Source organism: Mandrillus leucophaeus, unplaced genomic scaffold, assembly GCF_000951045.1.
Source record: "Mandrillus leucophaeus isolate KB7577 unplaced genomic scaffold, Mleu.le_1.0 Scaffold666, whole genome shotgun sequence".
NCBI lineage: Eukaryota > Metazoa > Chordata > Mammalia > Primates > Cercopithecidae > Mandrillus > Mandrillus leucophaeus.
In genome coordinates, this window is record NW_012107208.1 from 1,114,054 (window position 1) to 1,140,551 (window position 26,498).

At 41.0% G+C, this 26,498-nt stretch overlaps 1 protein-coding gene across 2 annotated transcripts in view; it reads right to left on the bottom strand.

Moving 5' to 3' along the window:
* MAOA (monoamine oxidase A) overlaps positions 1-26,498 on the bottom strand; it is an 84,068-nt gene that overhangs the window by 25,949 nt on the left and 31,621 nt on the right. For both annotated transcript variants that reach the window (XM_012001606.1, XM_012001607.1), the window contains 2 exons: positions 7,897-8,001; positions 7,068-7,159 (listed from right to left, as the gene is read on the bottom strand). In XM_012001606.1, the coding sequence (XP_011856996.1) occupies positions 7,068-7,159; positions 7,897-8,001 (197 nt within the window). The remainder of the gene's footprint in view (positions 1-7,067; positions 7,160-7,896; positions 8,002-26,498) is intronic.

Below are 26,498 nucleotides of genomic sequence, written 5' to 3' on the forward strand. Positions count from 1 at the left end.
TGAAATTGGATCCCTTCCTTACACTTTATACAAAAATTAACTCAAGATGGATTAAAGATTTAAATGTGTAACCTAAAACCATAAAAACTGTAGAAGAAAACCTAGGCAATACCATTCAGAACACAGGGATGGACAAAGACTTCATAACTAAAACACCAAAAGCAACAGCAACAAAAGCCAAAACAGACAAATGGAATCTAATTAAACTAAAGAGCTCTGGCACAGCAAAATAAACTATCATTAGAGTTAACTGGCAACCTACAGAATGGGAGAAAATTTTTGTAATCTACCCATCCGACAAAGGGCTAATATCCAGAATCTACAAAGAACCTAAACAAATTTACAAGAAAGAAACAACCCCATCAAAAAATGGGCAAAGGATATGAACAGACACTTCTCAAAAGAAGACATTTATGCAGCCAAAAAGACTTATGAAAAAATGTTCATCATCACTGGTCCTTAGAGAAATGCAAATCAAAACTACAGTGAGATACCATCTCATGCCAGTTAGAATGGCAATCACTAAAAAGTCATGAAACACCAGATGCTGGAGAGGATGTGGAGAAATAGGAATGCTTTTACAATGTTGGTGGGAGTGTCAATTAGTTCAACCATTATGGAAGACAGTATGGTGATTCCTCAAGGATCTAGAACTAGAAATACCATTTGACCCAGCAATCCCATTACTGGGTATATACCCAAAGAATTATAAATCATTCTACTATAAAGACACATGCATACATATGTTTATTGCAGCACTGTTCACAATAGCAAAGTCTTGGAACCAACCCAAATGCCCATCAATGATAGACTGGATAAAGAAAATGTGGCACATATACACCATGGAATACTATGCAGCCATAAAAAAGGATGAGTTCATGTCCTTTGCAGGGACATGGATGAAACTGGAAACCATGATTCTCAGCAAAGTAACACAAGAAGACAAAACAAAACACCACATGTTCTCACTCATAAGTGGAAGTTGAACAATAAGAACACATGGACACAGGGAGGGGAACATCACACACCAGGGCCTGTCAGGGGATTGGGGGCTCGGGGAGGGATAGCATTAGGAGAAATGCCTAATGTAAATAATGAGTTGATGGGTGTATCAAACCAACATGGCACATGCATACCTATGTAACAAACCTGCACGTTGTGCACATGCACCCCAGAACTTAAAGTATAATTAAAAAAAAAAAAAGAAATTATGAGTTAGCTCCAAGTATGCTAATCCAGGTTCTCTCTAAGCGTCAATATGCTTGTTTCAACACCCATCCTCTACTCTCCATCTTCATTGCCACAGCCCTGGTCCAGGCTACCAATATGTCCAGGCTATAGCAGTGGTGGCTCTTACTTGGTCATCCTGCATCCCCTCTTGTATCTTCCACACTATAGCCAATGAGGTCTTTTAAAAGTGCCAAACTCAAAAAACCCTCTGCTCAAAACCCTTCAATGACCTTCAATGGAGAAAGGACAAATCTTGAATGTGGCCAATAGATCCTGCACTATCAGCCTCTAGACCAGTCCTCCAAACTCCCCTTATACCACTTGCTCTTGTCATCACTATGGTCCAGCTACACTGTCCACTCAGTTGCTCAAACATGCCAATATCCTCACTTCAAGGCCTTCACAAATGCTTGTTTCTGTCCTCTATGTCTAGAAGATTCCATCACTGTACATCATCTACCCATCGCTGTCTCCCCACTCCCCTGTGAACTTTGAGTCATTTTTGAAAGATACCATTCTCCCCACATCATCCAACCTTTCCTGTCTCCCCACGTACCTGTGGGTCATTTCTGGAAGGTAGCATCCTGCCACACACCATTGACTGTTCCTGTCTAGCTGCTACTCCTCTGGTTCATTTCTGGACGGTACCATTGCCCCCAAAACGTACACCCTTCCCTGCCTCCTCTCAGCAGTTGTGTCTCATTCCTAGAAGACAGTATCTCCGGAAACACATTTTCTATTTTCGTATGTCCCCACTGACTCTGACAGTCATTCCTAGTAGATACCATCTGCCTACACCAGCCAATCTTCCTATTGCCACCCTAATACTATGGCTGATTTGGGGATATCATTACCTCCCCACTCCCCCACCCCACAACCAGATTCAACCTTCACTGTCTCTTCCAGAGCCTGTGTCACAATCTCGGAAGATATAATTCCCCCAGCACTATCTAGTCTCTCCTATCTCCCCCTTGCACCTGTCGGCCATTAGATGGCCTCCACACCATCTACTCTTCCTGTCTCCCCTCTAAACCTATGGCTAATTCCTTGACTATACCGTGTACCAACACTATCCAATCATAATGTCTCCCCTCAAGCCCTGGTGGCTCATTCCTGGAAGATGTATCTTGCTACAGCATTCCTGTCTTCCTGTCTCCCCCATTCCCAGCTATGTCATTCCCAAATACCACCCCCCAGAACATCCATCCTTCCTGTCTCTCCCTACCACTCCCCATGTGGCTCATTCCTGGAAGGTACCATCTCTCTAAACTCCTGTCTCCCCATATCCCTGTGGGTTGTTTCTGGAAGATACCATCCTTCCACACCATCTGCCCTTCTTGTCTCCCCAGCCACTGCACCTGTGGCTGTCTCCAAAGCCAATCCACCCTGTCTCCCAATTCTCTTGCGGGTCATTCCTGGAAGACACCATCTCCCAACACCACCCCTTTCCTGCATCCCCCAGTCACCAACTGTGTGGTTCATTCCTGGAAGATACCATATTGCCACATCATCCAACTTTTCTATTTCCCCCTACTCCTGAGTCACATCTGGATGATACCACCCCCTCCCTAAGACATCTACCATTCCGTCTTCCCACAGTGCCTATGTCACATTCCTGAAAGATACTATAACCCACACAAAACTATCCACTCTTCCCTGTCAGTCATTCTGTTAGATACCATCCCCCATCCTGTGTTCCCCTGAAGCACCACCAGTGTGGTTCATTCCTGCAAGATACCATCCTGCCACACAATCCAACCTTTCTGTTTCCCCACTACCCCTCTGGGTCATTTCAGGATGATACCACCTCCTCCCCAAAACGTCTACCCTTCCCTGTCACCCTATAGTGCCTGTGTCATATTCCTGATACTATCCCCTCTTACATTATTTACCCTGCCTTGACTCCCTGTGGGATCTCCGGGCCATCCTGGAAGATCCCATTCTCCTACCTCATCCATCATTCCCCCGCTTCCCCAATTCCATAGTTCATTCCTGGAAGATACCATCTCCAATGCAACATCCATCCTTCTTCTCTATCCCCTGCCCTGTAGGTCATGCATGGAAAATATCATTCTGCCATACCCTACCTGTCTCCCATCTACCCCTGTGGTCCATTCCTGGAAGATACAATCCCCCCAAAACACCCACCTGCCAGGGCTCATTCCTGGAAGATACCATCCTGCCACACCATCCACCCTTCCAATATCCCCCGGACCTCTAACCACCCTTGTGGCAGATTGCTGGAAGATACCATCTCTCTAAACCCAATCCACTGTTACCTACTGCCCCTGTGGGTCACTCCAGGAAGATACCATCCACATTCACCTTCCATCCCGTCTCCACCCCCACTACTGCAAGTGTGGCTCATTCCTAGAAGATACCATCTCCCTACACCATCCACCTTTCCTGTTTACTTAACCCCACACATCCTGAAGACCATTCTTAGAAAATAGCATCCTGCCTCACTATCTTTACTTCCTATCTCCCTCTACCCTTTTGGGTGATTACTGGAAGATATCCCCCTCCACAACCTTTACCCTTCAGGTCACCCCCTTGCCCCTGTGGGTCATTCCTGGAAGATACCATCTCTCTATACCACCCATCTTCCCCCACCACCAACCACGTGGCTCATTCCTGGAAGATACCATCTTGCTACACCTTTCTAAACCCTCTGGGTCATTTCTAAACCACCTCCTCCACAAAACATCTAACACTCTCTATGTTCCCACAGTGCCTGTGTCACATCCCTGAAAAGTAACATGCCCTCCCCCTACAAACACACTATCCACCCTGTCCTTTCTCCCCCTTGGCCTTGTGGGTCATCCTGGAAGATACTATGCCTACCCTTTCCTTGTTCCCCCCAAACACCACCAGGGTAGCTCATTCCTGGAAGATTCCATCTCTCTAAACACAATGTACCATGTTTTCTTCTGCCCCTTTGGTTCATTCCTGGAAGATAACACTTCACCAAATCATCTATCCTACTTGTCTCTCCCAACTCTTGAGGGTCACTCCTGAAAATACCATCCTGGTCACCTTCCACACTTCCTGTCTCCTCCCACTTCTTTTGGTCATTGCTGGAAGTTATCCACGGCCCAATATACACCCTTCCTGACTCACCCCTGACCCTTTGGGTTACTCCAGGAAGAACCATGCCTTCGAACAAGCCCACCTTCCCTGCATCCCCTAGCTCCTGTGGACCATTCCCGGAAGGTATATCCTGCCACACCGGTCATGTTTCCTCTCCCTGTGCTACGCCTCTGGGTCATTCCTGTACAATCCTATGAGTCATTCTTGGAAGAAACCATGACCCCTCACCATTCACCCTTCCTTTCTCCCCTCAACCACTGCCAGTGTGGCTCATTCCTGGAAGATACCATCCTGCCACATCACCAAAACGTCTTATGTACCCTCTGTCCTGTGGACCATTCCTGGAAAATTCCATTTTGCCAAATGATCTACACTATCTATGTTCCCTCTATCCTTCTGGGTCATAACTGGAAGAGATGATCTCCCTCACCCCATCTACCTTTGTATCTACCCCTTGCCCTACGGGTCATTTCTGGAATACATCATCTTGCCTCACCATCTATGTTTCCTGTCTCCCCACCATCCTTCTGGGTCATTGCTGGAAAACTCCCCTTCCCCTAAGACATCCACCCTTCTGTTTTCCCCTTTGACCTTTTGGGTAATTCCTAGAAGATACCATCTCCATCCACACAAACCAACCTTCCATTTCTCTCCCCAGAGACAGAGAAATAGCTGGAAAATTTCATTCTTCCCCACAACACATACATACACACACACACACACACACACACACACACACACATACACACACACACACAATCTAATGTTGCCTGTTTCCCCTTGACCCTGTGGGCCATTCCTAGAAGATACCATACCCCCACAGGGATCCATCCTTGTTCCCCACTCCCTAACACTGTGGGGGCATTCCTGGAAGACGCAACCAGGCCACACCATTCACTCTTCCTATCTCATCCCTGCCTTTGTGGCTCATTTCTGGAAGACATACCCTGGTAATACCATCTATACTTCCTGTCTCCTCATTACACCTCTGGGTTGTTGGTGGATGATATCCCCGCAACCTCCACCTTTCCTGTCTTCCTTTTGCCCCTTGTGGTCATTCATAAAAGATACCATCCCACCACACCATCAACCTTTTTTGTCTCCCGCACTATCCTGGTGGCTCATTCATGGCAAACACCATCCACTATACTTGTCTCCCCTCTGAACCTGTGGATCATACCTGGAAGATACTATCTTCCTATCCCCATCCCATCACTCCTTCCTATCTCCCCCTAATCCCTGTGGCTCATTCCCAGAAGATAAAATCCCCCAATGCCATCCACCCTTCCTGTCCCCATCTCCCCTTGTTTCTGTGGGTCATTCCTAAAACACCACCCATCTTGCTCCATTATCCCTTTATCCCTTCTTGCTTTTGTGGGTAGTTTTTGGAAGCTATCATTCCCTCCTCCCACCACCACTGTCCAACCTTCCCTCTCTCCCTTTGACACTGTGTGTCATTCTTAGATCATACCATCTGCCTCACTACTATCAACCCTATGGGTCACTCCTGGAAGGTACCATTTCCACCACACCATCCACCCTTCCTGTCTCTCTCCTGCCCCATGGCTTATTCCTGGCAGATACTATCCCCCCAACTTCATCCACTCTTCCTTTCTCTCTCCTGTCCCTGTGTGTCATTCCTGGAAGATATCATTGCCCTACACTGTTCACCTTTTCTGACTCCCCTCTGCCCCTGCGGCTCATTCTTAGTTGATGCACTAACTCCTTAGTTTCAGGTTAAAGCTTGCTTCATCAAAGAATGTTTCCCTTACCCTCAGACCATGTAAGGTTCTCCCTGTTACAGGAACTCTCCTAGCATTATGTAATTGTGTTCAAGGTCAGTCTTGCTTGCTAGAAGAACATAAACTCCATGAGGGTAGGGGCTATTCCTAAGAAGTTTGCCCCCAATCCTCAGTGCCTGGTATAGTGCCTTCACATAGTAGGCCCCACATAAACTAATAATACATGGTCTAATTGAAAACATTTTTATTATTACAGACTAGCTTTCCTCTCATTTCCTAGTATTCTACATCTATATGGGATTATCATTTTATTTTATTTTAAGTTCCGGGGTACATGTGCAGGTTTATTAGATAGGTAAACGTGTGCCATGGTGGTTTGCTGCACCTGTCAACCCATCACCTAGGTATTAAGACCCACATGCATTAGCTATTTATCCTGATGCTCTCCCTCCTCCCACCCCCTGACAGGCTTCAGTGTGTGTTGTTCCCCTCCCTGCATCCATGTCTTCTTAATGTTCAGTTCCCACACTTATGAGTAAGAACATGTGGTGTTTGGTTTTCTATTCCTGTGTTAGTTTTCTGAGAATGATGGCTTCCAGCTTCATCCGTGTCCCTGAAAAGGACATGATTTCATCCTTTTTTATGGCTGCATAGTATTCCATGGTGTAAATGCATCACATTTTTTAAAAATATCTTTTCAAATTGCTTTTGTAGGCAACCTTTCCAGGATATGAAAACACAATTATTGATTTTATTGCAGATCACACAACGCTTTCATTAAAAGAAATTCTACTTCATTCACCTACTTTTGTTAATTTTTAGATTCATTTTCTGTTCTAATCTACTTTGAGGTGCCCTCAACATTGCTACTGACTGAAAGATTACTAGGTTTCCTCTTAACTTTTTTTCTGTAAGTTGTTAAGAAAAGCACTGCAGTTCAAGGCAAGATATAAAAGACAAGAAGGGAAGATAAAAAGTAAATTTTGAATGGTAAAGTCTACTTACTTTGTCCAGCAGATTTTGTCAATGAGCTCTTTCATGGTCATTTTGTCCCATTCAGCAGCATTTTGAGCCTCCCAGGGTGCATCAGCTGGAATCTGTAGAGAAAGGAAGTCCCCACTCAGGTTTGATGGTAACTGCCACCTCTTCGCAGGAAAGGCCTCATGAAAACCTCTGAAAATGGGTCTCTTGGTCTCTGTGTTGAAATGTATGATTGGCATGGAATTCTATATAGAGACAGGGAGTGCGGTAGAGTTCCTTGGATTCTATGTCCTAATGCCATTGCCAAAACAGTAATAATAGTGACAATATTATATATGTCTATGCACAAATTTATATGTAATTATTATAATGATGACAATATCATCATTATTATTGAAAGCTAATACCTACTTTATGTCCCAAATTCAAGTTTGAGAGATTGATATTACAGAGCCTAAGACTAAGTTAAAAAGCTTTGGGGTGGCAAGTCCTTCCCTCCTTTACTATCTAAAATGGCATTACAGACAGATAGACAACTGTAAGTAGAGATACTTGGCAAAAATGTCATATAAATGCTCAGTAGCATAGAGTTGAAGGCACACAGGCATTTGTATAAGAGAGTGGGTTGGTATGCTGGTTCCCTGCTATGAGGTCTTGAGTAAATTACATAATCTCTGGGCACTCATTTTTCCCATTTGTCAAGTGGAAATACAGCCAACTTTGCAGTTTGGGTACATTGGAAATGATATGCATTGGTGTCCGGAGCAATGTTCCCTGCACCATGGAAGGATATTAAACGGTTGCCATTGTTATTTCAGTAATGGGTCATGTGCAAACTGAACACACATTTTACCTCCTTCCCCATGTTATCTATTGTCCGCCACAGATTGTTGTAATCCAAATATGCAATGGGATTCCATACTGGTGGAAAGGCGCCCCGAAATGGATATGTTTTCCCCTAGAACATAAAAGCAAACAGAATCAATCAAAAAGAGTAATACCTTAAATTTGAATGGAATTCTAAAACAACAAAAAAGCAACCAACCTAAGACTTTCAAAGTAACCAGACCCTCTACTGTGTCAGAAACATTCCCTTTGACGGGAACTGAATACATTATACCTGTACAGGCCCCAATTTAATAAAATGTGCAGAATCTCCATGCTGCTGTGTTGGCTGGTTTTAATTTACAGTAAATAATAGCTTTACATTTATTTCTATTTATTTGGAAATTATACCTAAATAAAGGTAGCACATCCTAGTATCTAATGCTGGTGCTACAATATTCTCAACTCCTGAATTCCCATCTAATCTCTTGAGAAAGCTGGTCCCACTGAGACGAGAGCAGGATGATGACGTGGAGGACCGTCTTTAGACCACATATAGGACAAGAATAGCAAAGCAGAATATCTCATACTGTTGTTTAAGGTCTACAAAGGCTTAATAAAGACCGGCTAGACTACACGCTATGCCTGATTAAAGAATCAGATTATAAGCAGTGTGGAATATCAGGCACTTGCCACTGTGGGCTGCCAAGCATCCATTCCCCTTTCCTGGAGGTATCCTCGTTTCTTTCTGGGAAATTGCCTCTCTTCTTTTCTGTATAGCTGTGTAGGAAGGATGGTCCCAGCTACCAGCTCCCATTACAGAAAATTATAAGTTAGATTTTTTTAAAAAATCTCTACACCCAAGCTCCTGGTATAGCCTGGCTGTGAGCCTGTTATCTGAGTTTGGCCAGTCACACCCTCTCAGAGGACTCTGGCCATGGAGTGGGTCACCCACGTAGAGAAGAGAGTAGACTGTGGGTTTTCTTTCCCCGTGGCCAAGTGCTGAGCAGATGCTTCCTGCTACAAAGACCATGGCTATGGTTCCTGCCCCTAACTTGCCAGAGCTCTCATGCTCTTTGCTCATTCTCAAGTGTGGTCCTCCAGCCTCACATCAGTTCTGTAGGTCTTCTCATTTCCTTTCAGTACATTCCCTCTTGTTAGCCTGAATTGGTTTCTATCGCTTGGTACCAAGACCTCTAACATGAAGATGGCTCCTTCATTATTAGAAACCATTAACTTCATTTCATTGTGTAACAGCCAAAGTGCTAAGAAAAGCAAGGGTGAGGTGAGTCCCTAGGAAATAGACCAGAAATAGGTAGTTTATACGGCCTTATTTGCTCATTTAATTTCTTTTACTTTAAAAATAAATGTCTTGTAAATATTCATAAGGCCACATCTTTTCTACCAGTATAATTTGCATGATAATTTGATTTTTTAATTAAATAATGTACTTGTAGAAAGTCTACTGCATGCACTGCAGAATACTGAGAGCTGTATTGGATTTTTTAAAGGGCTAAAACAAAACTCCTGACCATCAGGGCAAGGACATAAGACATCACAAGCACGTGTATGCACACCTCCTGAGTAAGAATATATGGCGGCCATTAAGTGACAGGGAAGTAATTTTCCCTTCCACATAGCAAATTCAAATAACCTTGGCAGAATATGTGATCTCGTTTCTTATCTGAAAATGTTACGTTGTAACACTGCAATACAACTTTTTGAGACTCCAAATCCTTTATCATCATCACCACCATCATCACTAACATTTATTGAGATCTTTCTCCATGCCTGACACTGGCTAAAGCCCTTTATATGCATTATCTCACGCAATGCTCACTCCAATCCTGTGAAGGCAAGAACTATTGATATTTCCATTTTATAAATAAGGAAACTAAAGCCCAGCAGCAGTAGCTAGTATATCATAGAATGGAAATTTCCTGCTCCCAAAGCCTTTGCTCATAAAACACACTTTCCTGCCTCCTGTACAGTTGATGGAATGTGGAGATAGGTTTGTTCTAAAGGCATTTTTAAACTTCTCAACTTTCTCTTTCCCAAAAGAAAGAGAACTTTGAAATGTGAAACTTAGAAATCTTCCACGTGTACATTTTCTGTTTCTAAGGAGTAAAAATGGAGACTTAAGACGCTTCAGGGGTGGAAGACAACCACTGAGGGAACATAAACAACTTTGGAAAATGCTAATACATATCCTGAGAGAAATGGGCAAAGGTATTTCACATAGAAAACAAAAATAGCTATGGAGAAGAGAGGGACTGAGGGTAAGTAATAGCTCAGGGGCAGCCTCAGAGCAGCTGGTCCTTGTTATAATTCCTCCCTTAACTGAAATCTGGAAAAATCTACATTTTCCTCTGTAAAATGCATGTATAGTCAAGGAATAGTCTAATGCAAAACTGATCTTTGCTTTGGGAAAAAATGTTATTAAAAAACATAAATATTGCCCGGGAGGCTGCGGCAGGAGAACTGCTTGAACCCAGGAGGCGGAGGTTGCAGTGAGCCGAGATTGCGCCACTGCACTCCAGCCTCGGCGACAGACCAAGACTCTGTCTTAAAAACAAATAAATAAATAAATAAATATTCTCAATAGTCTGGGAACATAAAGAAAAGTATTATAAATATAACTCAACAAAATGTGTCCCACATTCCTAATGAAGTTCTTCACAGAAAGATGCCAACTTGAGTATGATTTCACACAAGGTCCAAAGACCCCTTGATCTGAGCCTTGATAAACAGAGGTGGCAGGAGAAGAAAAGAGTTCAAGGAAAGAGGAAAATCTGGCCTGGCAATCATTTTAGAAATGGGAACCACAGAATATTTTACAAGAAGAGGTGGTGGCTTACACCTGTAATCCCAGCACTTTGAGAGACCGAGACAGGCAGATCACCTGAGGTCAGGAGTTCGAGACCAGCCTGACCAACATGGCAAAACCCTGTCTCTACTTAAAAAAAAAATACGAAAATTAGCCAGGTGTGGTGACAGGTGCCTGTAATCCCAACTACTTGGGAGGCTGGGGCAGGAGAATCACTTGAACCCGGGAGGCAGAGGTTGCAGTGAGCCGAGATCATGCCACTGCACTCCAGCCTGAGCAACAGAGCACGACTCCATCTCAAACAAACAAACAAACAAAAAAAACTCATCTCTACTAAAAATACAAAAAAAAAAGAAAGAAAATCAGCCGGGTGTGGTGGTGGACACCTCTAATCTCAGCTACTCAGGAGGCTGAGGCAGGAGAATTGCTTGAACCCTGGAGGCGGAGGCTGCAGTGAGCTGATATCATGCCACTGCATTCCAGCCTAGGTGACAGTGCGAGACTCTGTCTCAAAAAAAAAAAAACAAAAAAAAACCCAAGACCATAAAGGCCCATAACATAAACTTCTTTGCTGTTGATAAAGGATTTCATCAATTAGTTTCACCCCTATCAGTTTCTGGCTTCTCTGTTCTCATTTCACAGAAAACCCAAACCTGCTAAAAATAAATGCACTTATGTGGGGAACACTTTTGCATGTGAGAATCTCTAAAGTAGTGCAGTACGGGTGCCTGGAAGATATCTCTTGGCTGAGTGAGAACTGCCTGACAGTGTGGACCCTCTCAGTCTCCAGAATGTGATTCTATAGTTTTCTCACCAAGGTGTCAGCAGTTTCTCAATATTAAGCCACTTCTCAGTAAGGAATGCCTTCGTGACCTAAGAGGGTGAAGCAGGGGCTCTGGGAATACTTCCAAATGATTACTGCTCTTTAAAAATAAAAGGAAAAAAAAATCGAGTGTAATGGTCAAGTTCATTTTGTACCTACACTCTGAAAGCTTACTAGTTTTCCAAAGTGGCCATTAATCTCTAAAGGGCAGTGTCTTTGATACAGCAGAAACTGTTTATGTCAAACAGAACGCAATGTCCCTGGAACCGTGCCCCCAAACACTTAAGTCCCTTTGAGAAACTACATCTTCAATCTACTAATGTTCATAACAACAGAAGACTATTGCCAGGAGATAGCAGTTTATGGCTCCCACATAATTCTTTATTGTTGGTTCTATAAGATAAGTTAAGTTTATAGTAAGCAAAATAGCATTTCCTGATTGGCACATTGGAGAGTTTCATCTCTCTGTACTTTTATATTTGAGTTAAGCAACAGGAAGTGAGCGTTATTAGAGTATCATAGGTCACTGGGGAAGCTGCCAAATAGCCTTCTTTAATCATCTTCAAGATAAAGAGTTATCTTCCAGATTAATTTAGAAATATGCCTGTCCAGCTTATATGAATACCTTGAGACCCTTCTAGTCCCATTGTTTTGTGACAAAGCCTGTAAGATGAATCTTTTGATGATTTATTTTCTATAGTTTATAACAATGCTTTAAATTTTAAAATCTCCAAGAAGAGATCCATTAAATAGGACGGCAGTTTTGTGTTGTATTAATAGTTAACAAAAGCCTTATCTTCCTCTTTCCAAATGTAGGTATCCAAGCTCTCTTCAAACATACATAGCTTCACGCTATCTACAAAAAGCCTTCATAACCTACATGGAGACATCTATCCTTTTCATTTGTCATCCTCTTTGCATTCTTTTAACAGTCCCACTCAAATGATGCCCCCATTGCCTTCACATCCTTCTGTTTTCTAAAATCTGACTTGTATCCTCAAAAGTCCATGGGTGCCCTTTTCTCTATGGTCACCAATGAGCCACTTTTAGCTAGATATGAAGGGATGTATCCATCCCATTAGCACTTGGCTGAATTTGATACCACCCCATCAGATAGTGCTAGTTGTCCCAAGTCTCAGCCTACTACCCCAAGACCCCTCCTTCTATGATCCACTGAATCCCCCAGAGTCTGATCCTTAGCCTTTTCCTTTCCTTCTGCCCACCCCTTTCCCATTTCCCTGGGGAACTTATCCACCCTCACATTTGTTATTATATTTGCACAGTCTTATGGTTTACATTTTTCATGCCTCTGCTCCATGTTTACGAATACCAAATTATCTATAACCTCTCACATCATTTCAAGGGCTGGCAGCACATTCCTATGTGTTTGTTTAGGACCTGATATTTCATATTCTCAGCCTCTGTCTCAAGACTTGTACAGCTACCAAGGCAATGGGCGTCTGAGTTGTGCAGTCCCATCTCTGGAAAAAGAGAACCATTACACTCAGATATAAATGATGATATATCATCAACAATGACGGGTTTTATTTATGTTTTTAGACAGGATCTTTCTCTGTCACCCAGGCTGGAGTGTAGCGTTGTGATCACAGCTCACTGCAGCCTCAAACTCTCAGATTTAAGTGATCTTCCAGCCTCAGCCTCCCAAATAAGCTGGGACTATAGGTGTGTGCCACTATGCATGGCTAATTTTTGTATTTTTATTTGTTTATTTTTTCTTGTAGAGATGGGGCCTCACTTTATTGCTCAGGCTGGTCTTGCACTCCTGGGCTCAAGTGATCCTCCTGTCTTGGCCTCCCAAAGTACTGGGATTATAGGCATGAGCCACTGTGCCTGGCCCCAACAGTGAAGGGTTCTAAAAGAAATTTATGTCATCTTTTCCAAGGGATTCTAGTTATATACAGAAATTACAAACAAAACAGTTAAGATAGAAACAATAATGAGTTCTTCTGGCAGCTTTTTTGTAATTAAAGATAATGACAGAGTTTTTTTAAAAAAATAGTTTTCCTCTTTCACAGATGCCATTAACTCAGGAGAAACGGGAAGTGTGAAAAAAGATGAAAATATCACACTGTGAGGACAAAAGGCTAGTTAACAGCTTTATTAACATATCATTCACATATCCTATAATTCATCCATTTATAGTGTACAATTCAATGGTCTTTGGTATATTCACAGAGCATGCAACCATCACCATATCTCATTTTAGAACATCTTCTTCACCCCAGGAAGAAGCCCTTAATTATTAGTAGTCACTCTTCTTTCTCTCACACTGCATTTTGAAGAACTGCCAAACTATTTTCCAAAGTGGCTGCACCATTTTACACTTCTAGCAGCAATGGATGAGGGTTCCAATGTCGCCCCATCCTGCACAACTCCTACTAACGTCTGCCTTTTTTATTACAGCCATCCTGTTGGGTGTGAAGTGATATCTCATTGTGGTTTTGACTTGCATTTCCCTAATATCTTTTCAGATGCTTATTGATCATCTGCATATCTTTTTTTGGCAAAGTATCTATTCAAGTCCTTTGTCCATTTTTGAATTGGGTTGTCTTTTTATTATTGAGTTGTTAGAGTTCTTTATGTATTCTGAATACAAGTCCTTTTGTCAGATATATGATTTGCAAATATTTTCTCCCATTTTATGGATTGTCTTTTCAGTTTCTTGATGGTATACAAATGACAACACTTCAAAAACTTTTTTTGATGAAGACCAATTTATCTATTTTTTCTTCTGTTGCTTGTGCTTTCAGTATCATCAAATAAATCACTGCCTAACTCACAGAGATTTATTATTTTTTCTTCTAGGAGTTTTACAGTTTTAGCTCTTGTAGTTAGGTCTAAAATGAGTTAATGTTTGTGTATAGTGTGAGAAGAGGTCCAATTTCATTATTTTGCATGTGGATATCCAGTTGTCCAATACCATTTGTTGAAATAACTTACTTTACTTTTTGCACTGAGTTGCTTTGTTACCCTTGACAAAAATCAATTGGCCATAAATGTAAGGGTTTATTTCTGAAATCACAGTTCTACTCCATTTACCAATATGTTTATCCTTATACAAGTACACATTGTTTTTATACAAGTATGCATTGTTTTAGCACACTAGCTTCATAGTAATTTTTGAAATCAGGAAGTGTGGGTCCTTCAAATTTGTTCTTCTCTTTTAAAACTGCTTTGGCTATTATGGGTCTCTTGCATTTACATATACATTCTAAGATCAGTCTCCCAATTTCTGCAAAAACAGTCAGCTAGGATTTTGAAAGAGATTGTGTTAAAAACATAGTTCAATTTGGGAAATATCATCACCCTAACAATATTAAGCCCATGAACACAGGATGCCTCCATTTATTTACATATTTAATTTATTTCAATGATATTTTGTAGTTTTAGGTATGTAAGTCTTACACTTCTTTGGTTAAATTTATTCCTAAGTATTTTATTGTTTTTTGATGCTATTTTCAGTGAAGTTATTTTCTGAAGTTGTTTTCTTAATTTCATTTCAGACTGTTCATTGCTACTGTATAGAAATAAAATTTATTTTTGAATATTGATCTTGTATCCTGCAACCTTGATGAACTTGTTTAACAGTTTCATGAGTTGTTTTAGTCAGTATCAGGATTTTCTATACACAAGATCATATCATCTGCAAATACAATTTTTCTTCTTTTTTTTTTTTTTTTTTTTTTTTTTTTTTTTTTTTGTTTTTTGAGCTGGAATGCAATGGCACAATCTTGGCTCATGGCAACCTCTCTCAGCCCCCCAAATAATGTTTTCATTTACCAGCTAGTTTTTATTTCCTGGCTAATTTTTTTTTTTTTTTTTTTTTTTTGGATTTCTTGCCTAAGTGCCCTGGCTAAAATCTCTAGTACAATGTTAAATACAAGTGGCCAGAGTAAATATCTTTGTCTTGCTCCTGATTTGAGAAGGAAAGCTTTCAATCTTTTACCATTGAGTATTATGGTAGCTGTGGGTTTTTTGTAGAAGCCCTTTATTAGGTTGAGGAAGTTCTCCTCCATTCTTAGTTTTTCTAGTGGTTTTATCATAAAAGGGCGTTAAATTTTGTCAAATGTTTCTGCTCTGTCTGTTGAGATGATCATGTGCTATTGGTCCTTCATCCTATTAATATGGTGGTGCATTACATTATTGGATTTTTTGTATGTTAAACTAACCTTGCATTCCTGGAATAAATCCTACTTAGTCATGGTGTATAAACCTTTTAATATATTGCTAGATTCAGTTTGCTAGTATTTTCTTGAAGATTTTTGCATCTCTATATAGGGATATTGGTTTGTAGTTTTCTTGTGATGTCTTTGGTTTTGTTATTCAGGATAATACTGACCTCACAGGATGAACTGAGAAATCTTTCCTCCTCCTGTACTTTTCTAGAAGAATTTATAAAGAATTGGTATTAATTCTTCTTTAAACTTTTGGTAAAATTTACCAGTAAAGCCATTTGTGTCTGGGTTTGTTTCTGTGGGATATTTTAAATTACTAATTCAATCTCTTTTCTTATTATAGGTCTATTCAATTTTCTATTTATTCCTGAGTAGTTTTGATAATTTGTGAACCTAAATCTCTAAAAACACCTCCTGCGTTAGCATCTCTTACTCTGATCTTTACAGGTGTTATATGAAAATAGTTTCCATGGTCGTAAGTCTGGGAAATCCTGGTTTGTGTTCAATAGTCTTTTTTATTGCCAGGCTTCCTAGGACTCCTAATTTGTTAACGGGCACCTTGACTATCAAAGACAGGGATAGAATACAGAGCACTTCCAAAATTTATCTGACCACCAAATGCCTTGTTTTTGCAAAGTATTTTTAAGATTAATGTTGCTTAGAAAAAACTTGAGAAATATTCCCCTAGGCATACTTCACATTCTGGCTTGCACTGGCAGAAGCATGACATAACACAGGAAAATATGCAATGAAAGAGAAGCTGTGATAACCAGAATGTTTATTTTCCAAATGTTACACATGGGAATACAATTTCATTTGTATCCCTTCTGGACAAAAGGGCACATAATTCCACAACACCGAATCAAATAGGAGAAAGGAAGGAAATTGCTTGTACATCTAGCTAAAATTGCAAGTGCATCGTGGGCTTCACGCGGAGTTTCTGCCCTCAGCCCGTCCTCCTCCTAACAAGACAGTGCAGTGAGAAAGTACATCAGAGCAGGTAGAGAGGGCCAAGGGCAAAGCAGAGCTTCTTGTCAGCTAAGCTGTTAAGTGAGTGCATTCACCTTGTGTATCACAGTGTCTGGGAAGATGTGGCCTTGCCCCCTACTACTGGATGAAGTTACTTCAGTGATGGCTTTATAACCATGATGGCAGAGATAGGGTGATGGCATGGAATGAAAGGGTGGATGAACTAAGAGCCATTATGCTCTTAGCACCAACTTCCCAGCATTTAAACATCAGAATAGTTTTGTTTTGTTTTTTTTTTTTAATTTACAGATTGGGAAAAGTCACAGATACTCAGGGCTACTCCACTGGTGGATGTTCAAATAATGATGTCGATTAGTGACTGCACCCATGTCTGTGTCCCAGGATCCACTTTTGTCACCCACTGCTGGTCCGCAAGTGTGAGCCACAGTGATTTCTTCCCATTGTCTCTGAAGCCTGATTTTTTTTTTTTTCAGAGACATTTATCTGCTAGATATGGCTATGGAAACTAGGCTACTGTGTACTTTGGCAAATACATAAAACTAAATCTCAGCCTGAGGTTCAGTGTGTATCATTTGAGTCTTACGAATTACAGAAGAGTTATGGGAATGAAAGGTAATTGAATAGTTTACTAATCATTCTCTTGGTTTGAAAAACCTGACATGAGAAGTCTTCTAAATGAAAACGACTCAGTTTCACAGCCTTCAGGATCAAAGCATTCACTACACTGAACTATAATTAACACTCAAGCTTTCTGTGATTCCATCAAGTATTTTCTTCTTCTGGTTGCATAAAACCCAAACACAAAGCAAAAACTAAAATGAAGTGCTATGAAAATAGTACTGGACTGTCAAATATCAGGTATTGACATTATTATCATTATTTGCCTCTTTTCGGTTTGAAGCTCTGTGTTTGCAAAGGTTAGTAATTAACTAGGCTTTTATGTCTGTCCCTCTTTCTTTCTCACTTCTGTAGGACCTTGAACCACTGTCATTATTATAACTTTCTCTTATCTCTAAAGTAGGAGTAACAGCCACTTACTAAAACTCTGTGGCCCAGTAGGTTTTCAAAAGGTATCTGTTCACTGAATTTGACATAGAAATGAAAAAGGTTTGAGTCTGCACGTGATACAGAGGGCTACATGGCAGCATCGATCCTATTAGGTGGCAGGATGAGGCAATGACAGAAAAGGTTTTCTAGCTGGTTCAACATGTGATCATGGGACAACTGAATTTCCCTTCTTCAGGAAGTGCCCAGAACGGACTAGATATGGGATTCATGGGACGTTAGAGGCTGTTTAAGATTTCAACTGTTAGAAGGCTACTTTGCAAAAGTTTGAAAATTAAAGATCAATGATTGAGTCTTTTGACTGGAGTAATGTGCATGCCACTGGGGTGAGGACAGGGGTTGCTGAGAAGAAATAGGAAGGAAGTAGAAAGCAAGGAGGAAGGAGGAGATTTTAACCTCCGAGAGACAACTACATTCTAACCTGAAAGGTCAGAACCTCCAGGAGTTCAGTTATCATGCAGACTAGAGCAATTTCTCTTGAGGAAGCTGCTCATATGATGTTTAATTCCATTCACAAAGTTCTTTTGGCCATTAACCCAAATGCTGAGGCCCTACATGATTATGTGTGATCACAAAGTCCCTCAGCCTGAGTGTGAGAGAAATCCTTTGTGTCTGACTTAACTCCCTTTCTATGCTGCTAGTTGGGGGGTGATGCTAGGTTACTTCTCAATGAATGGTTAGAAAACAATTCCTGTAGTGAATTAGTCCCTATTAGAAATGAATGGAAGGAAGATGAGAGGGGTTCTGTTGGATGGATGGGCGGTGACAGTGGCACAACAATGTGGATGTACTTAATGCTACTGAATTAACTGTACACCTAAAAATGGTGAAGATGATAAATTTTATGTTCGTGTACTTTACCATTTTTTTAAAAGAAAACAAAATGAGTGGAAGAAAAAATCTAATAATTAACTTATTTTGCTATATACTGGGTTGTCGCTGAGTAGGAACTTTATATTTTTGAAACCAAATCTGAGATGTAACCCTGAGAGTTTATAGGAAGAAGGAGCCTCTGAGAGGAGATGACTAATGCTGACCTAGCTGTCCAAACAGTGCAGAGCTTTAAGAGGGATTCTGCCATTAAGCTCTCTGGGAACTCACAGGCAGCAAATGAAGTCTTTTCAAAGTGAGGGGGGAAAAAAGAATGAAAGTTACTAAAAACTAATTTTTTACCAGCTGTCTTCATATATCCTTATACTGGATACCGGATAGATCAAACTGAAAATATGTAAACATTTTTAGCCTCTCTGCTTTTAAAACCTACTCAGAATTGTAATTGAGATAAGAAAGCAATCCCTCCTATATTACCTCATTTCTATCATCAAAACATAATTTCTTACCATGAGCACAGGCCTGTCACCGCTTGCTTGTCCTTACCTAACTGGTATTTTTTTGTTTGTTTGTTTGTTTGTTTTGTTTTTTCTATCTTCTACCTTGACTTATCCAAATTAGTAATACTTGTCAAGAACCACTTCAAATCCTAATCAGGCAGGATATAATGGCATAACATAAAATACTGGCCAATACTTGGGCCATACTTTGAATAATAAGTTTACATGGATCATTTAACAAAAAGAATATATAGCCAGCAATTTCAAACCATGCCTTAGACCTCCAGACTTAGTATTTTAATAAAATAATAGAATCCGGCCGGGCGCGGTGGCTCAAGCCTGTAATCCCAGCACTTTGGGAGGCCGAGACGGGCGAATCACGAGGTCAGGAGATCGAGACCATCCTGGCTAACACGGTGAAACCCCATCTCTACTAAAAATACAAGAAAATTAGCCGGCGAGGTGGTGGGCGCCTGTAGTCCCAGCTACTCGGGAGGCTGAGGCAGGAGAATGGCGTGAACCCGGGGGGGCGGAGCTTGCAGTGAGCCGAGATCGCGCCACTGCGCTCCAGCCTGGGGCACAGAGCAAGACTCCGTCTCAAAAAAAAAAATAAAAAAATAAAATAAAATAAAATAAAATAAAATAATAGAATCCATCTGTGGTCTTCAGCCTGCTGAGCCTAACTGGGACACTCCGGGGGCTGTTTAGCTGCCAGGTGCTCACTGAAGGCCAGAGGACCTCTCAGACTACAGCTCAGGGTGCAAGAGAAGAGAAGAAGCCACTGTGCCACATACAGCTCCCATTTACAACCACTGTGAACTGTGAACTGCGAAATGTGAACTGTGTCACATACAGCTCCCATGAACGACCACACCTATATCCACAGGAGTCCCTGTTTCCACAGTGGCATCTTACAACTCCAGAGCCTTTTGAGATAAAGTGATTTTTGTCATGTCTTGGAGCAGTTTATTAGAAAGGTTCACAAGTTAACTTTGGAATAAAAAACAAAGTGATGTAACCCACAGAACACTGGGCTCAGAGCTGGAAAGCTATACTTTGGCTCCTACGCTCTCTGAGTTGGGAAAAATAATGCTGTTTACTCCTAGGACCATTGGGAAGCTCAAGTGAGGTAAAACATGTATAGGTACATTACAGATGGAAGGCAATATTAATAGCATGGAATCAGGAGGGATGAATTCAGGTGTTTAAAAGAAAGGAGGCAAATATACAACAAGTAACGTCCCTACAAGGACTTAACACTTTCTGCTTCCTGAGTTTCCTTCTGAGAGGGATTGAAAGTGAAAATGTATCCTCCTTTGAAGACAAAAGAAACGTCTTCTGTGAGTTGGTACGGACAAGGTGCTAAAAGAAACTTCAAATGAAATGTCCCTTATCCAAAAGAAATTCGACTATAAGCCATGGGTCAAACTCTATTAGAAGTGAGGGGTTATATCTGGTAAGCATTAAGACAAACTCAGCTTTCTGTATGGCCTGCTGGCTAAAACCAAGTTTTCCTCTTAGCAACAACAAAATTTACTTAGTATTCCAGAACATACACATTGTGAAAAGCCTTTGATTTCAGTCGTTGGCATAGAAACCTGGAGTAAAGGGCTGTGGGAAGAATAGAACTAATAAAAAAAGAAAAAAAAAATGCTTGCTGAGCTGTTACTGTCAGCAAAGTCTATGGTGTTTTAAATAAATCTTTATCACACCATTCTCTAAAAACAAATGGGTGGTATATATTTATAGTCTCTACTTTTATTTAGAGAGGATGTGAAAAGCAGGAAGAACGTGAGAAGGCATGTAATTGTCAATTTCTCCTTTGACGTAGCCTCTGCAAAATGCCTTGCTCCATTTCTGGCTGGGTTCTCCCTCTCTATACCCCTCACCCTACCTGCGTTATGATGTGTGGGAAACTCATGGAAAGAAAAAAAAAACAAAGTAGAATCCAACATTTTCATTATTTCTGCAACACATAGCACTGCAAAATTTAACAAAACATCTCCACAACTCAATGAAACACACTCATGCTGATGGAGCATCTTATTTACTAATGCAAGTAATGAATCAATCCACTTGGCATTCAGATCCAGCTGCTTCCCCTATGCCATGCAGAAGAGAAGAACTGATAAAGAGAATGTTTTATTTTATTTATTTTTAAAATTATATTAAAAAAAAATTTTGTAGCAATGGGGGCCTCACTATGTTGCCCAGGCTAGTCTCAAAATCCTGGGCTCAAGCAATCCTCCTGCCTCAGCCTCTCAAAGTGCTGGGATTACAGGCATGAGCCACTGCGCCCAACTGATAAATAGAATGTTTTAAACATATCTAGCTATTGCTTCTTGGCTTTTTGGCTAAGATCAAGTGTAAAAACATCTAGCTGATGCCATTTAAGAATCTACCTTTAAGGTTCACAACGATAAGATTAATTTATATTAATTTCACAGATCAGATATAATCTCCCCAATAAAACCATGTCAAACTCACAAAATTCATAAAAGCTGCTCACTGTAGAAACCAGTCAGGAACCTATTATATAAGAATCAGGATCTACTAAACCAGAATTAGAAGAGGGATTCTATTCACAAGATCCATGAAGGATACAGGCAAAAATGTTAGCTAATATTTATTTACTGTTCTTATTTACTTGTCTTCTCTCTTTAGATCAGAAGGACCATGACAGCAGAAATTTTGATCATTTGTTCACCACTCTATCTGCAGCCTGGAACAATATCTGGTACAGAGTAGATTTTCCTCTGTAAATACATATTTCTCTCAAATACATAAATATAAATATTAAGCAATGAGTGAATTTAGCATATCAATGTGAATCCTCTATGAATGTGTAGATAGGCATAGTCTCAGAAAGAGAAGGGATCAGGTAGAGGAAACACCACTAAGGTGTATCCTCAGTACTAAGGTGTATCCTCAGTATTCATCTGAGAGGCTCAGGCTTGGAACTGCACACTGTCTTGTCAAAACTTGCACTGTAAACACAATCTAACAAAGGTAAAGAGTAGTTCCTTGGTGAATAGTAAAAACCTTCCTAGAATAAGCTGACACTAGATGTGTTACAGACTGTCGACAGTGTTTAAACAATTTAAACATTCTTCAAAGTTTCGCATTGGGAAAATTTAAGAGCTGAAGCAATCTGGGCCACAAAGATTATTGATTGGTTTATGTAGACAATGGCAATCCTCCTCTTCATTTCAGTGTTATTTACAGAAACGAATATTGACTGTATTAGATTATGAAAGCTGAAGTTGTCACAAAGCAATGCAGAAAGTGTCACAAAGACAATTTGCATTATTAACCCAATACACTATCACATTGGGGAAAACACCCACTTTTCCTCTAGAAGTAGAGAAAAACAGTGAGAGTTAAGATATTTTAGGCCGGGCGCGGTGGCTCAAGCCTGTAATCCCAGCACTTTGGGAGGCCGAGACGGGCGGATCACGAGGTCAGGAGATCGAGACCATCCTGGCTAACCCGGTGAAACCCCATCTCTACTAAAAATATACAAAAAAAAAACTAGCCGGGCGAGGTGGCGGGCGCCTGTAGTCCCAGCTACTCGGGAGGCTGAGGCAGGAGAATGGCGTAAACCTGGGAGGCGGAGCTTGCAGTGAGCTGAGATTCGGCCACTGCACTCCAGCCTGGGCGACAGAACGAGACTCCGTCTCAAAAAAAAAAAAAAAAAAAAAAGATATTTTAAAATAAGTAGAGTTACTTTTAGTATACAATTTATTAACCATCTTATCTGGAATATTGAACTAAATATCTTCCTGCTTTTCCCTAATATAGTTTCCTGATCATCATAAAAACATCTACTATAACGAGTACTTCTCATTCCAGAAATGATATGATGTATTGGAAAACACTAGCAAAAAGGCATTCATTCAGATCAAATAAACTAAACTTTAACCAACCCACTACTTTTTTGCCTTAACATTGCTGTCTACCTTGGGTGAAAATATGTGTTCTCTGAAAGGTTAAAGTATGTGAGAGGATGGTTTAATGATATGTATTTCTATTTTTCATCTTTTCATTGGATGAGATTAAGTGTTCAATGAAAAGAATGATGCTTACCATCTGAAATGGGTAGCTATTCGTAAATAAGTACTAAAATTCAAAATAGAGCTTCAACATTTATTTTCTGACAGTTAAATGGCTATTTTCCAGTTACTGCATCCATCAAACAATAACCAAGGCACAGTGATTGTACCATAGCAGGTAGTTAACACTGCTCTTTCAGGCTTCTGGGCCAAAAGATTGAGCAAAATGGTCACCAGCACTGCATATGGGGACACAATGAAGGACACAGGATGGCCATCAGAAGAGAGCTGCCAAAAAGAGCCAGGACAAGCACAAACTGTAAGGCAGCTTCCTGGAGTCCACAGTCCCTGACAGTAGAATCTGGACTAGCAAGAGATAGCATAAAGTCAAAAGACCTTAATCTGAATTCCCTTACTCTCTTAGGCAGGTTACTGGGCCTCTGAACTTCAGACTCTTTCTCTGAAATGGCAAAATAACCCCTAACTTAGGATCCATGTGAGGGTTAAGTAAGATAATGGAGGGTTAAGTAAGATAATGGCACAGGGCCTGGAACATACTAGGAGCTCAGTAGGGAGGGTAGTCATTATTATTACTATGGGAGTGGTACTGACCTTGAGGGATCAACCACAGTGGCTGTGATTTAAAGGTGCCATTTGTTGTCCAAAGCATAGGCACGGTATGTGTTTTAGCACATACCTGCCACATGCTGCATATGCAATAATTATGGTCTAATATTACCATTGTGTTGATGTGCATGGCCATGCAATGGCAAAGATCCAGAGGTTGACAATGCCTTGCATTCTTGTTTGTTTGTTTGTTTGTTTGTTTGTTTGTTTTTTCTTGAGACGGAGTCTCCCTCTGTCACCCAGGCTGGAGTGCAGTGGCGCGATCTCGGCTCACTGCAACCTCTGCCTCCCGGGTTCACACCATTCTCCTGCCTCAGCCTCCCAAGTAGCTGATAGCTGGGACTACAGGCGCCCGCCACCACGCCCGGCTAATTTTTTGTATTTTTAGTGGAGACAGGGTTTCACCGTGTTAGCCAGGATGGTCTCAATTTCCTGACCTCGTGATCCACCTGCCTTGGCCCCCCAAAGTGCTGGGATTACAGGCGTGAGCCACTGCGCCCAGCCTCTTTTTTTGTTTTTATTTTATTTTCTGCCTTACATTCTTGAAAACAGCCTCGGGCTACCAAGTCCAATGCCATGGCAAGATGCCTTTGTCCAGTAGGTTAAGCAACAGCGCAGCCATATTTGTATTTTTGTGAAAGAAAAATATGGTAGAAGTTGAGCAATTCTCCCCTCCAGAAAGCTGAGGTTGTTTTTTCCTTAGGAACAGGACTATCAGGGTAGTGTGGATCCAACCTTACAGCGGGCCCAGCAGCAGCAACAATATCAAAAAAGGGACCCTGGATGCTACTCTTAATATTTCTCTTTCCTTACTTAGGCACCTAATGTGGCATACATCAACTCCTTAAGTCTTTCCATTAGTTCACCCTCTATTAAAGCTTGCAGCAGGACCTTCTCAAAGTACAGAACAATTACATCTGGATTTCTAGAAAGCAGGGTTCCCAGTAAAGCCCAGAAAATTTCAGAGACATCAGAAAGTCTGACACTTAAGATAAGTAATTTGTAAGGTCCTGTTGGGAAGATTGGACAGCATGTCAAGATCTGTTGATCACTTTCAGGCAAAGTCAAAATTCTCAAACAGAACTTTATCATTTTAACCCCACCTTGCCTCCATCAAGAACAACGAGGAGCTAAATTACTTACAAAAGCTGGCTGTGGGTGCCACTTTCAAACTATCACCTTAGCATCGTGCTTTTTATTTTTATTTTTGAGATAGGGTCTTGCACTGTTTGCCCAGGCTGAAGTGCAGTGGCATGATCATGGCTCACTGTAACCTCGACCTCCTGGGCTCAAGCCATCCTCTTGCCTCAGCCTCCCAAGTAGCTGGGACTATAGGACATGCACCACCATGCCCAGCTAATTCTTAATTTTTCATAGAGAAGAGGTCTCACTATGTTGCCCAGGCTGGTCTAGAACTCCTGGTCTCAGACGATCCTCCCACCTTGGCCTCCCAAAGGGCTGGGATTACAGATGTGAGCCACCATACCCAGTCCAATATCAAGTTTTAGACTGGGCATGGCTGGGGGACTAGCAGGTACCTAGCTTGAGGATATACTTGTAAATTTCCAGTTTTTCCCAGTTTTTAAAATGTACATAAAAGGAACATGAAACCGGAAGAAGAGTAAGAAAGTAGGGAAAAAAAGTGGTCTTTCAATGACTGCATCTCCTTATCATATGAGCCAGGCTTCGGTGATATTGACAGTGAGATACCTTACTATAGATGTGTGTGTGGCCAAACAAACATTGGAGGTCCAGCACATCTCCATTCAGAGTCCTCAGTTTCATTTCCTAGGCCATATATTGGGATAATGAAGAGCACGCACTCAGGGGTTAGGTAGACTGTTAGGAGTTTTATAGCCTTGTCAAGTCACTTTAACCTCTTTGAACTTCTGGTTTCTCATACTTAAAATGGGGATGATAATGCCTGCCTAGCAGGGTGGATGTAAGGATTTAATGAGTTCATGCATAAAAAGCTTTTATTTGTTGTTTATTGTTAGCCTCCAGGTAAACTAAAAACCTCTCAGCCTCTGAATCTTATCAGCATGAATCTGCTCAGATTCCAAGATAATCATCACACTCATTTGCTTCCCAGTTGGAGTGGAGAGTGAATTTACGTGACTGTTTAATTAGTAGTTGAGTGCAAAGGGTTTGGTCTCTCTCCTGATATTAAATGTGAGAATACAGGTAAAAGTGCTTAATAAATGTTAGCAGCTATGATTCTTACTGTTGTTATTACTTACTAGTCCATGGAAACACTGTGCAGTGCAGAAAAGAGAAAATGAGGAAGCAAAGGGGTTTTTCCTTTTTGATCACGGCCTGTTGTAACCAGAGTTCCTAAATACTTTGTGAAATTTATTGTACTTTCTTCATTCCTCCCTTGACCTCTTAACCCACAGTTTTTCTAAAGACTACTGATTTTCAAGTCCAACAGAGCTTAAAGGTCAAAAGAAAAGAAAAGAATAAAAAGACTACTGATTTGCTTTTTCATGTCTGTCACCACCAGACTATCCCAAGCATCTGAAACCACGTGGCTATCAGAGTTTACAAAGGTTTCTGGTCTCTTCTGATTGGGTATCAGTGTATATATGTCACAAGTATCCTCAACTCCCAGGACACACCCAAAGCCCTGTAGCCTTCAGACCCACAGTTATTGCCCAAGGTAGAGTAGGGGAAGGGATGTATTTGTTGAGAAGTGATGTGGTTATTGGTGTGGGAATCC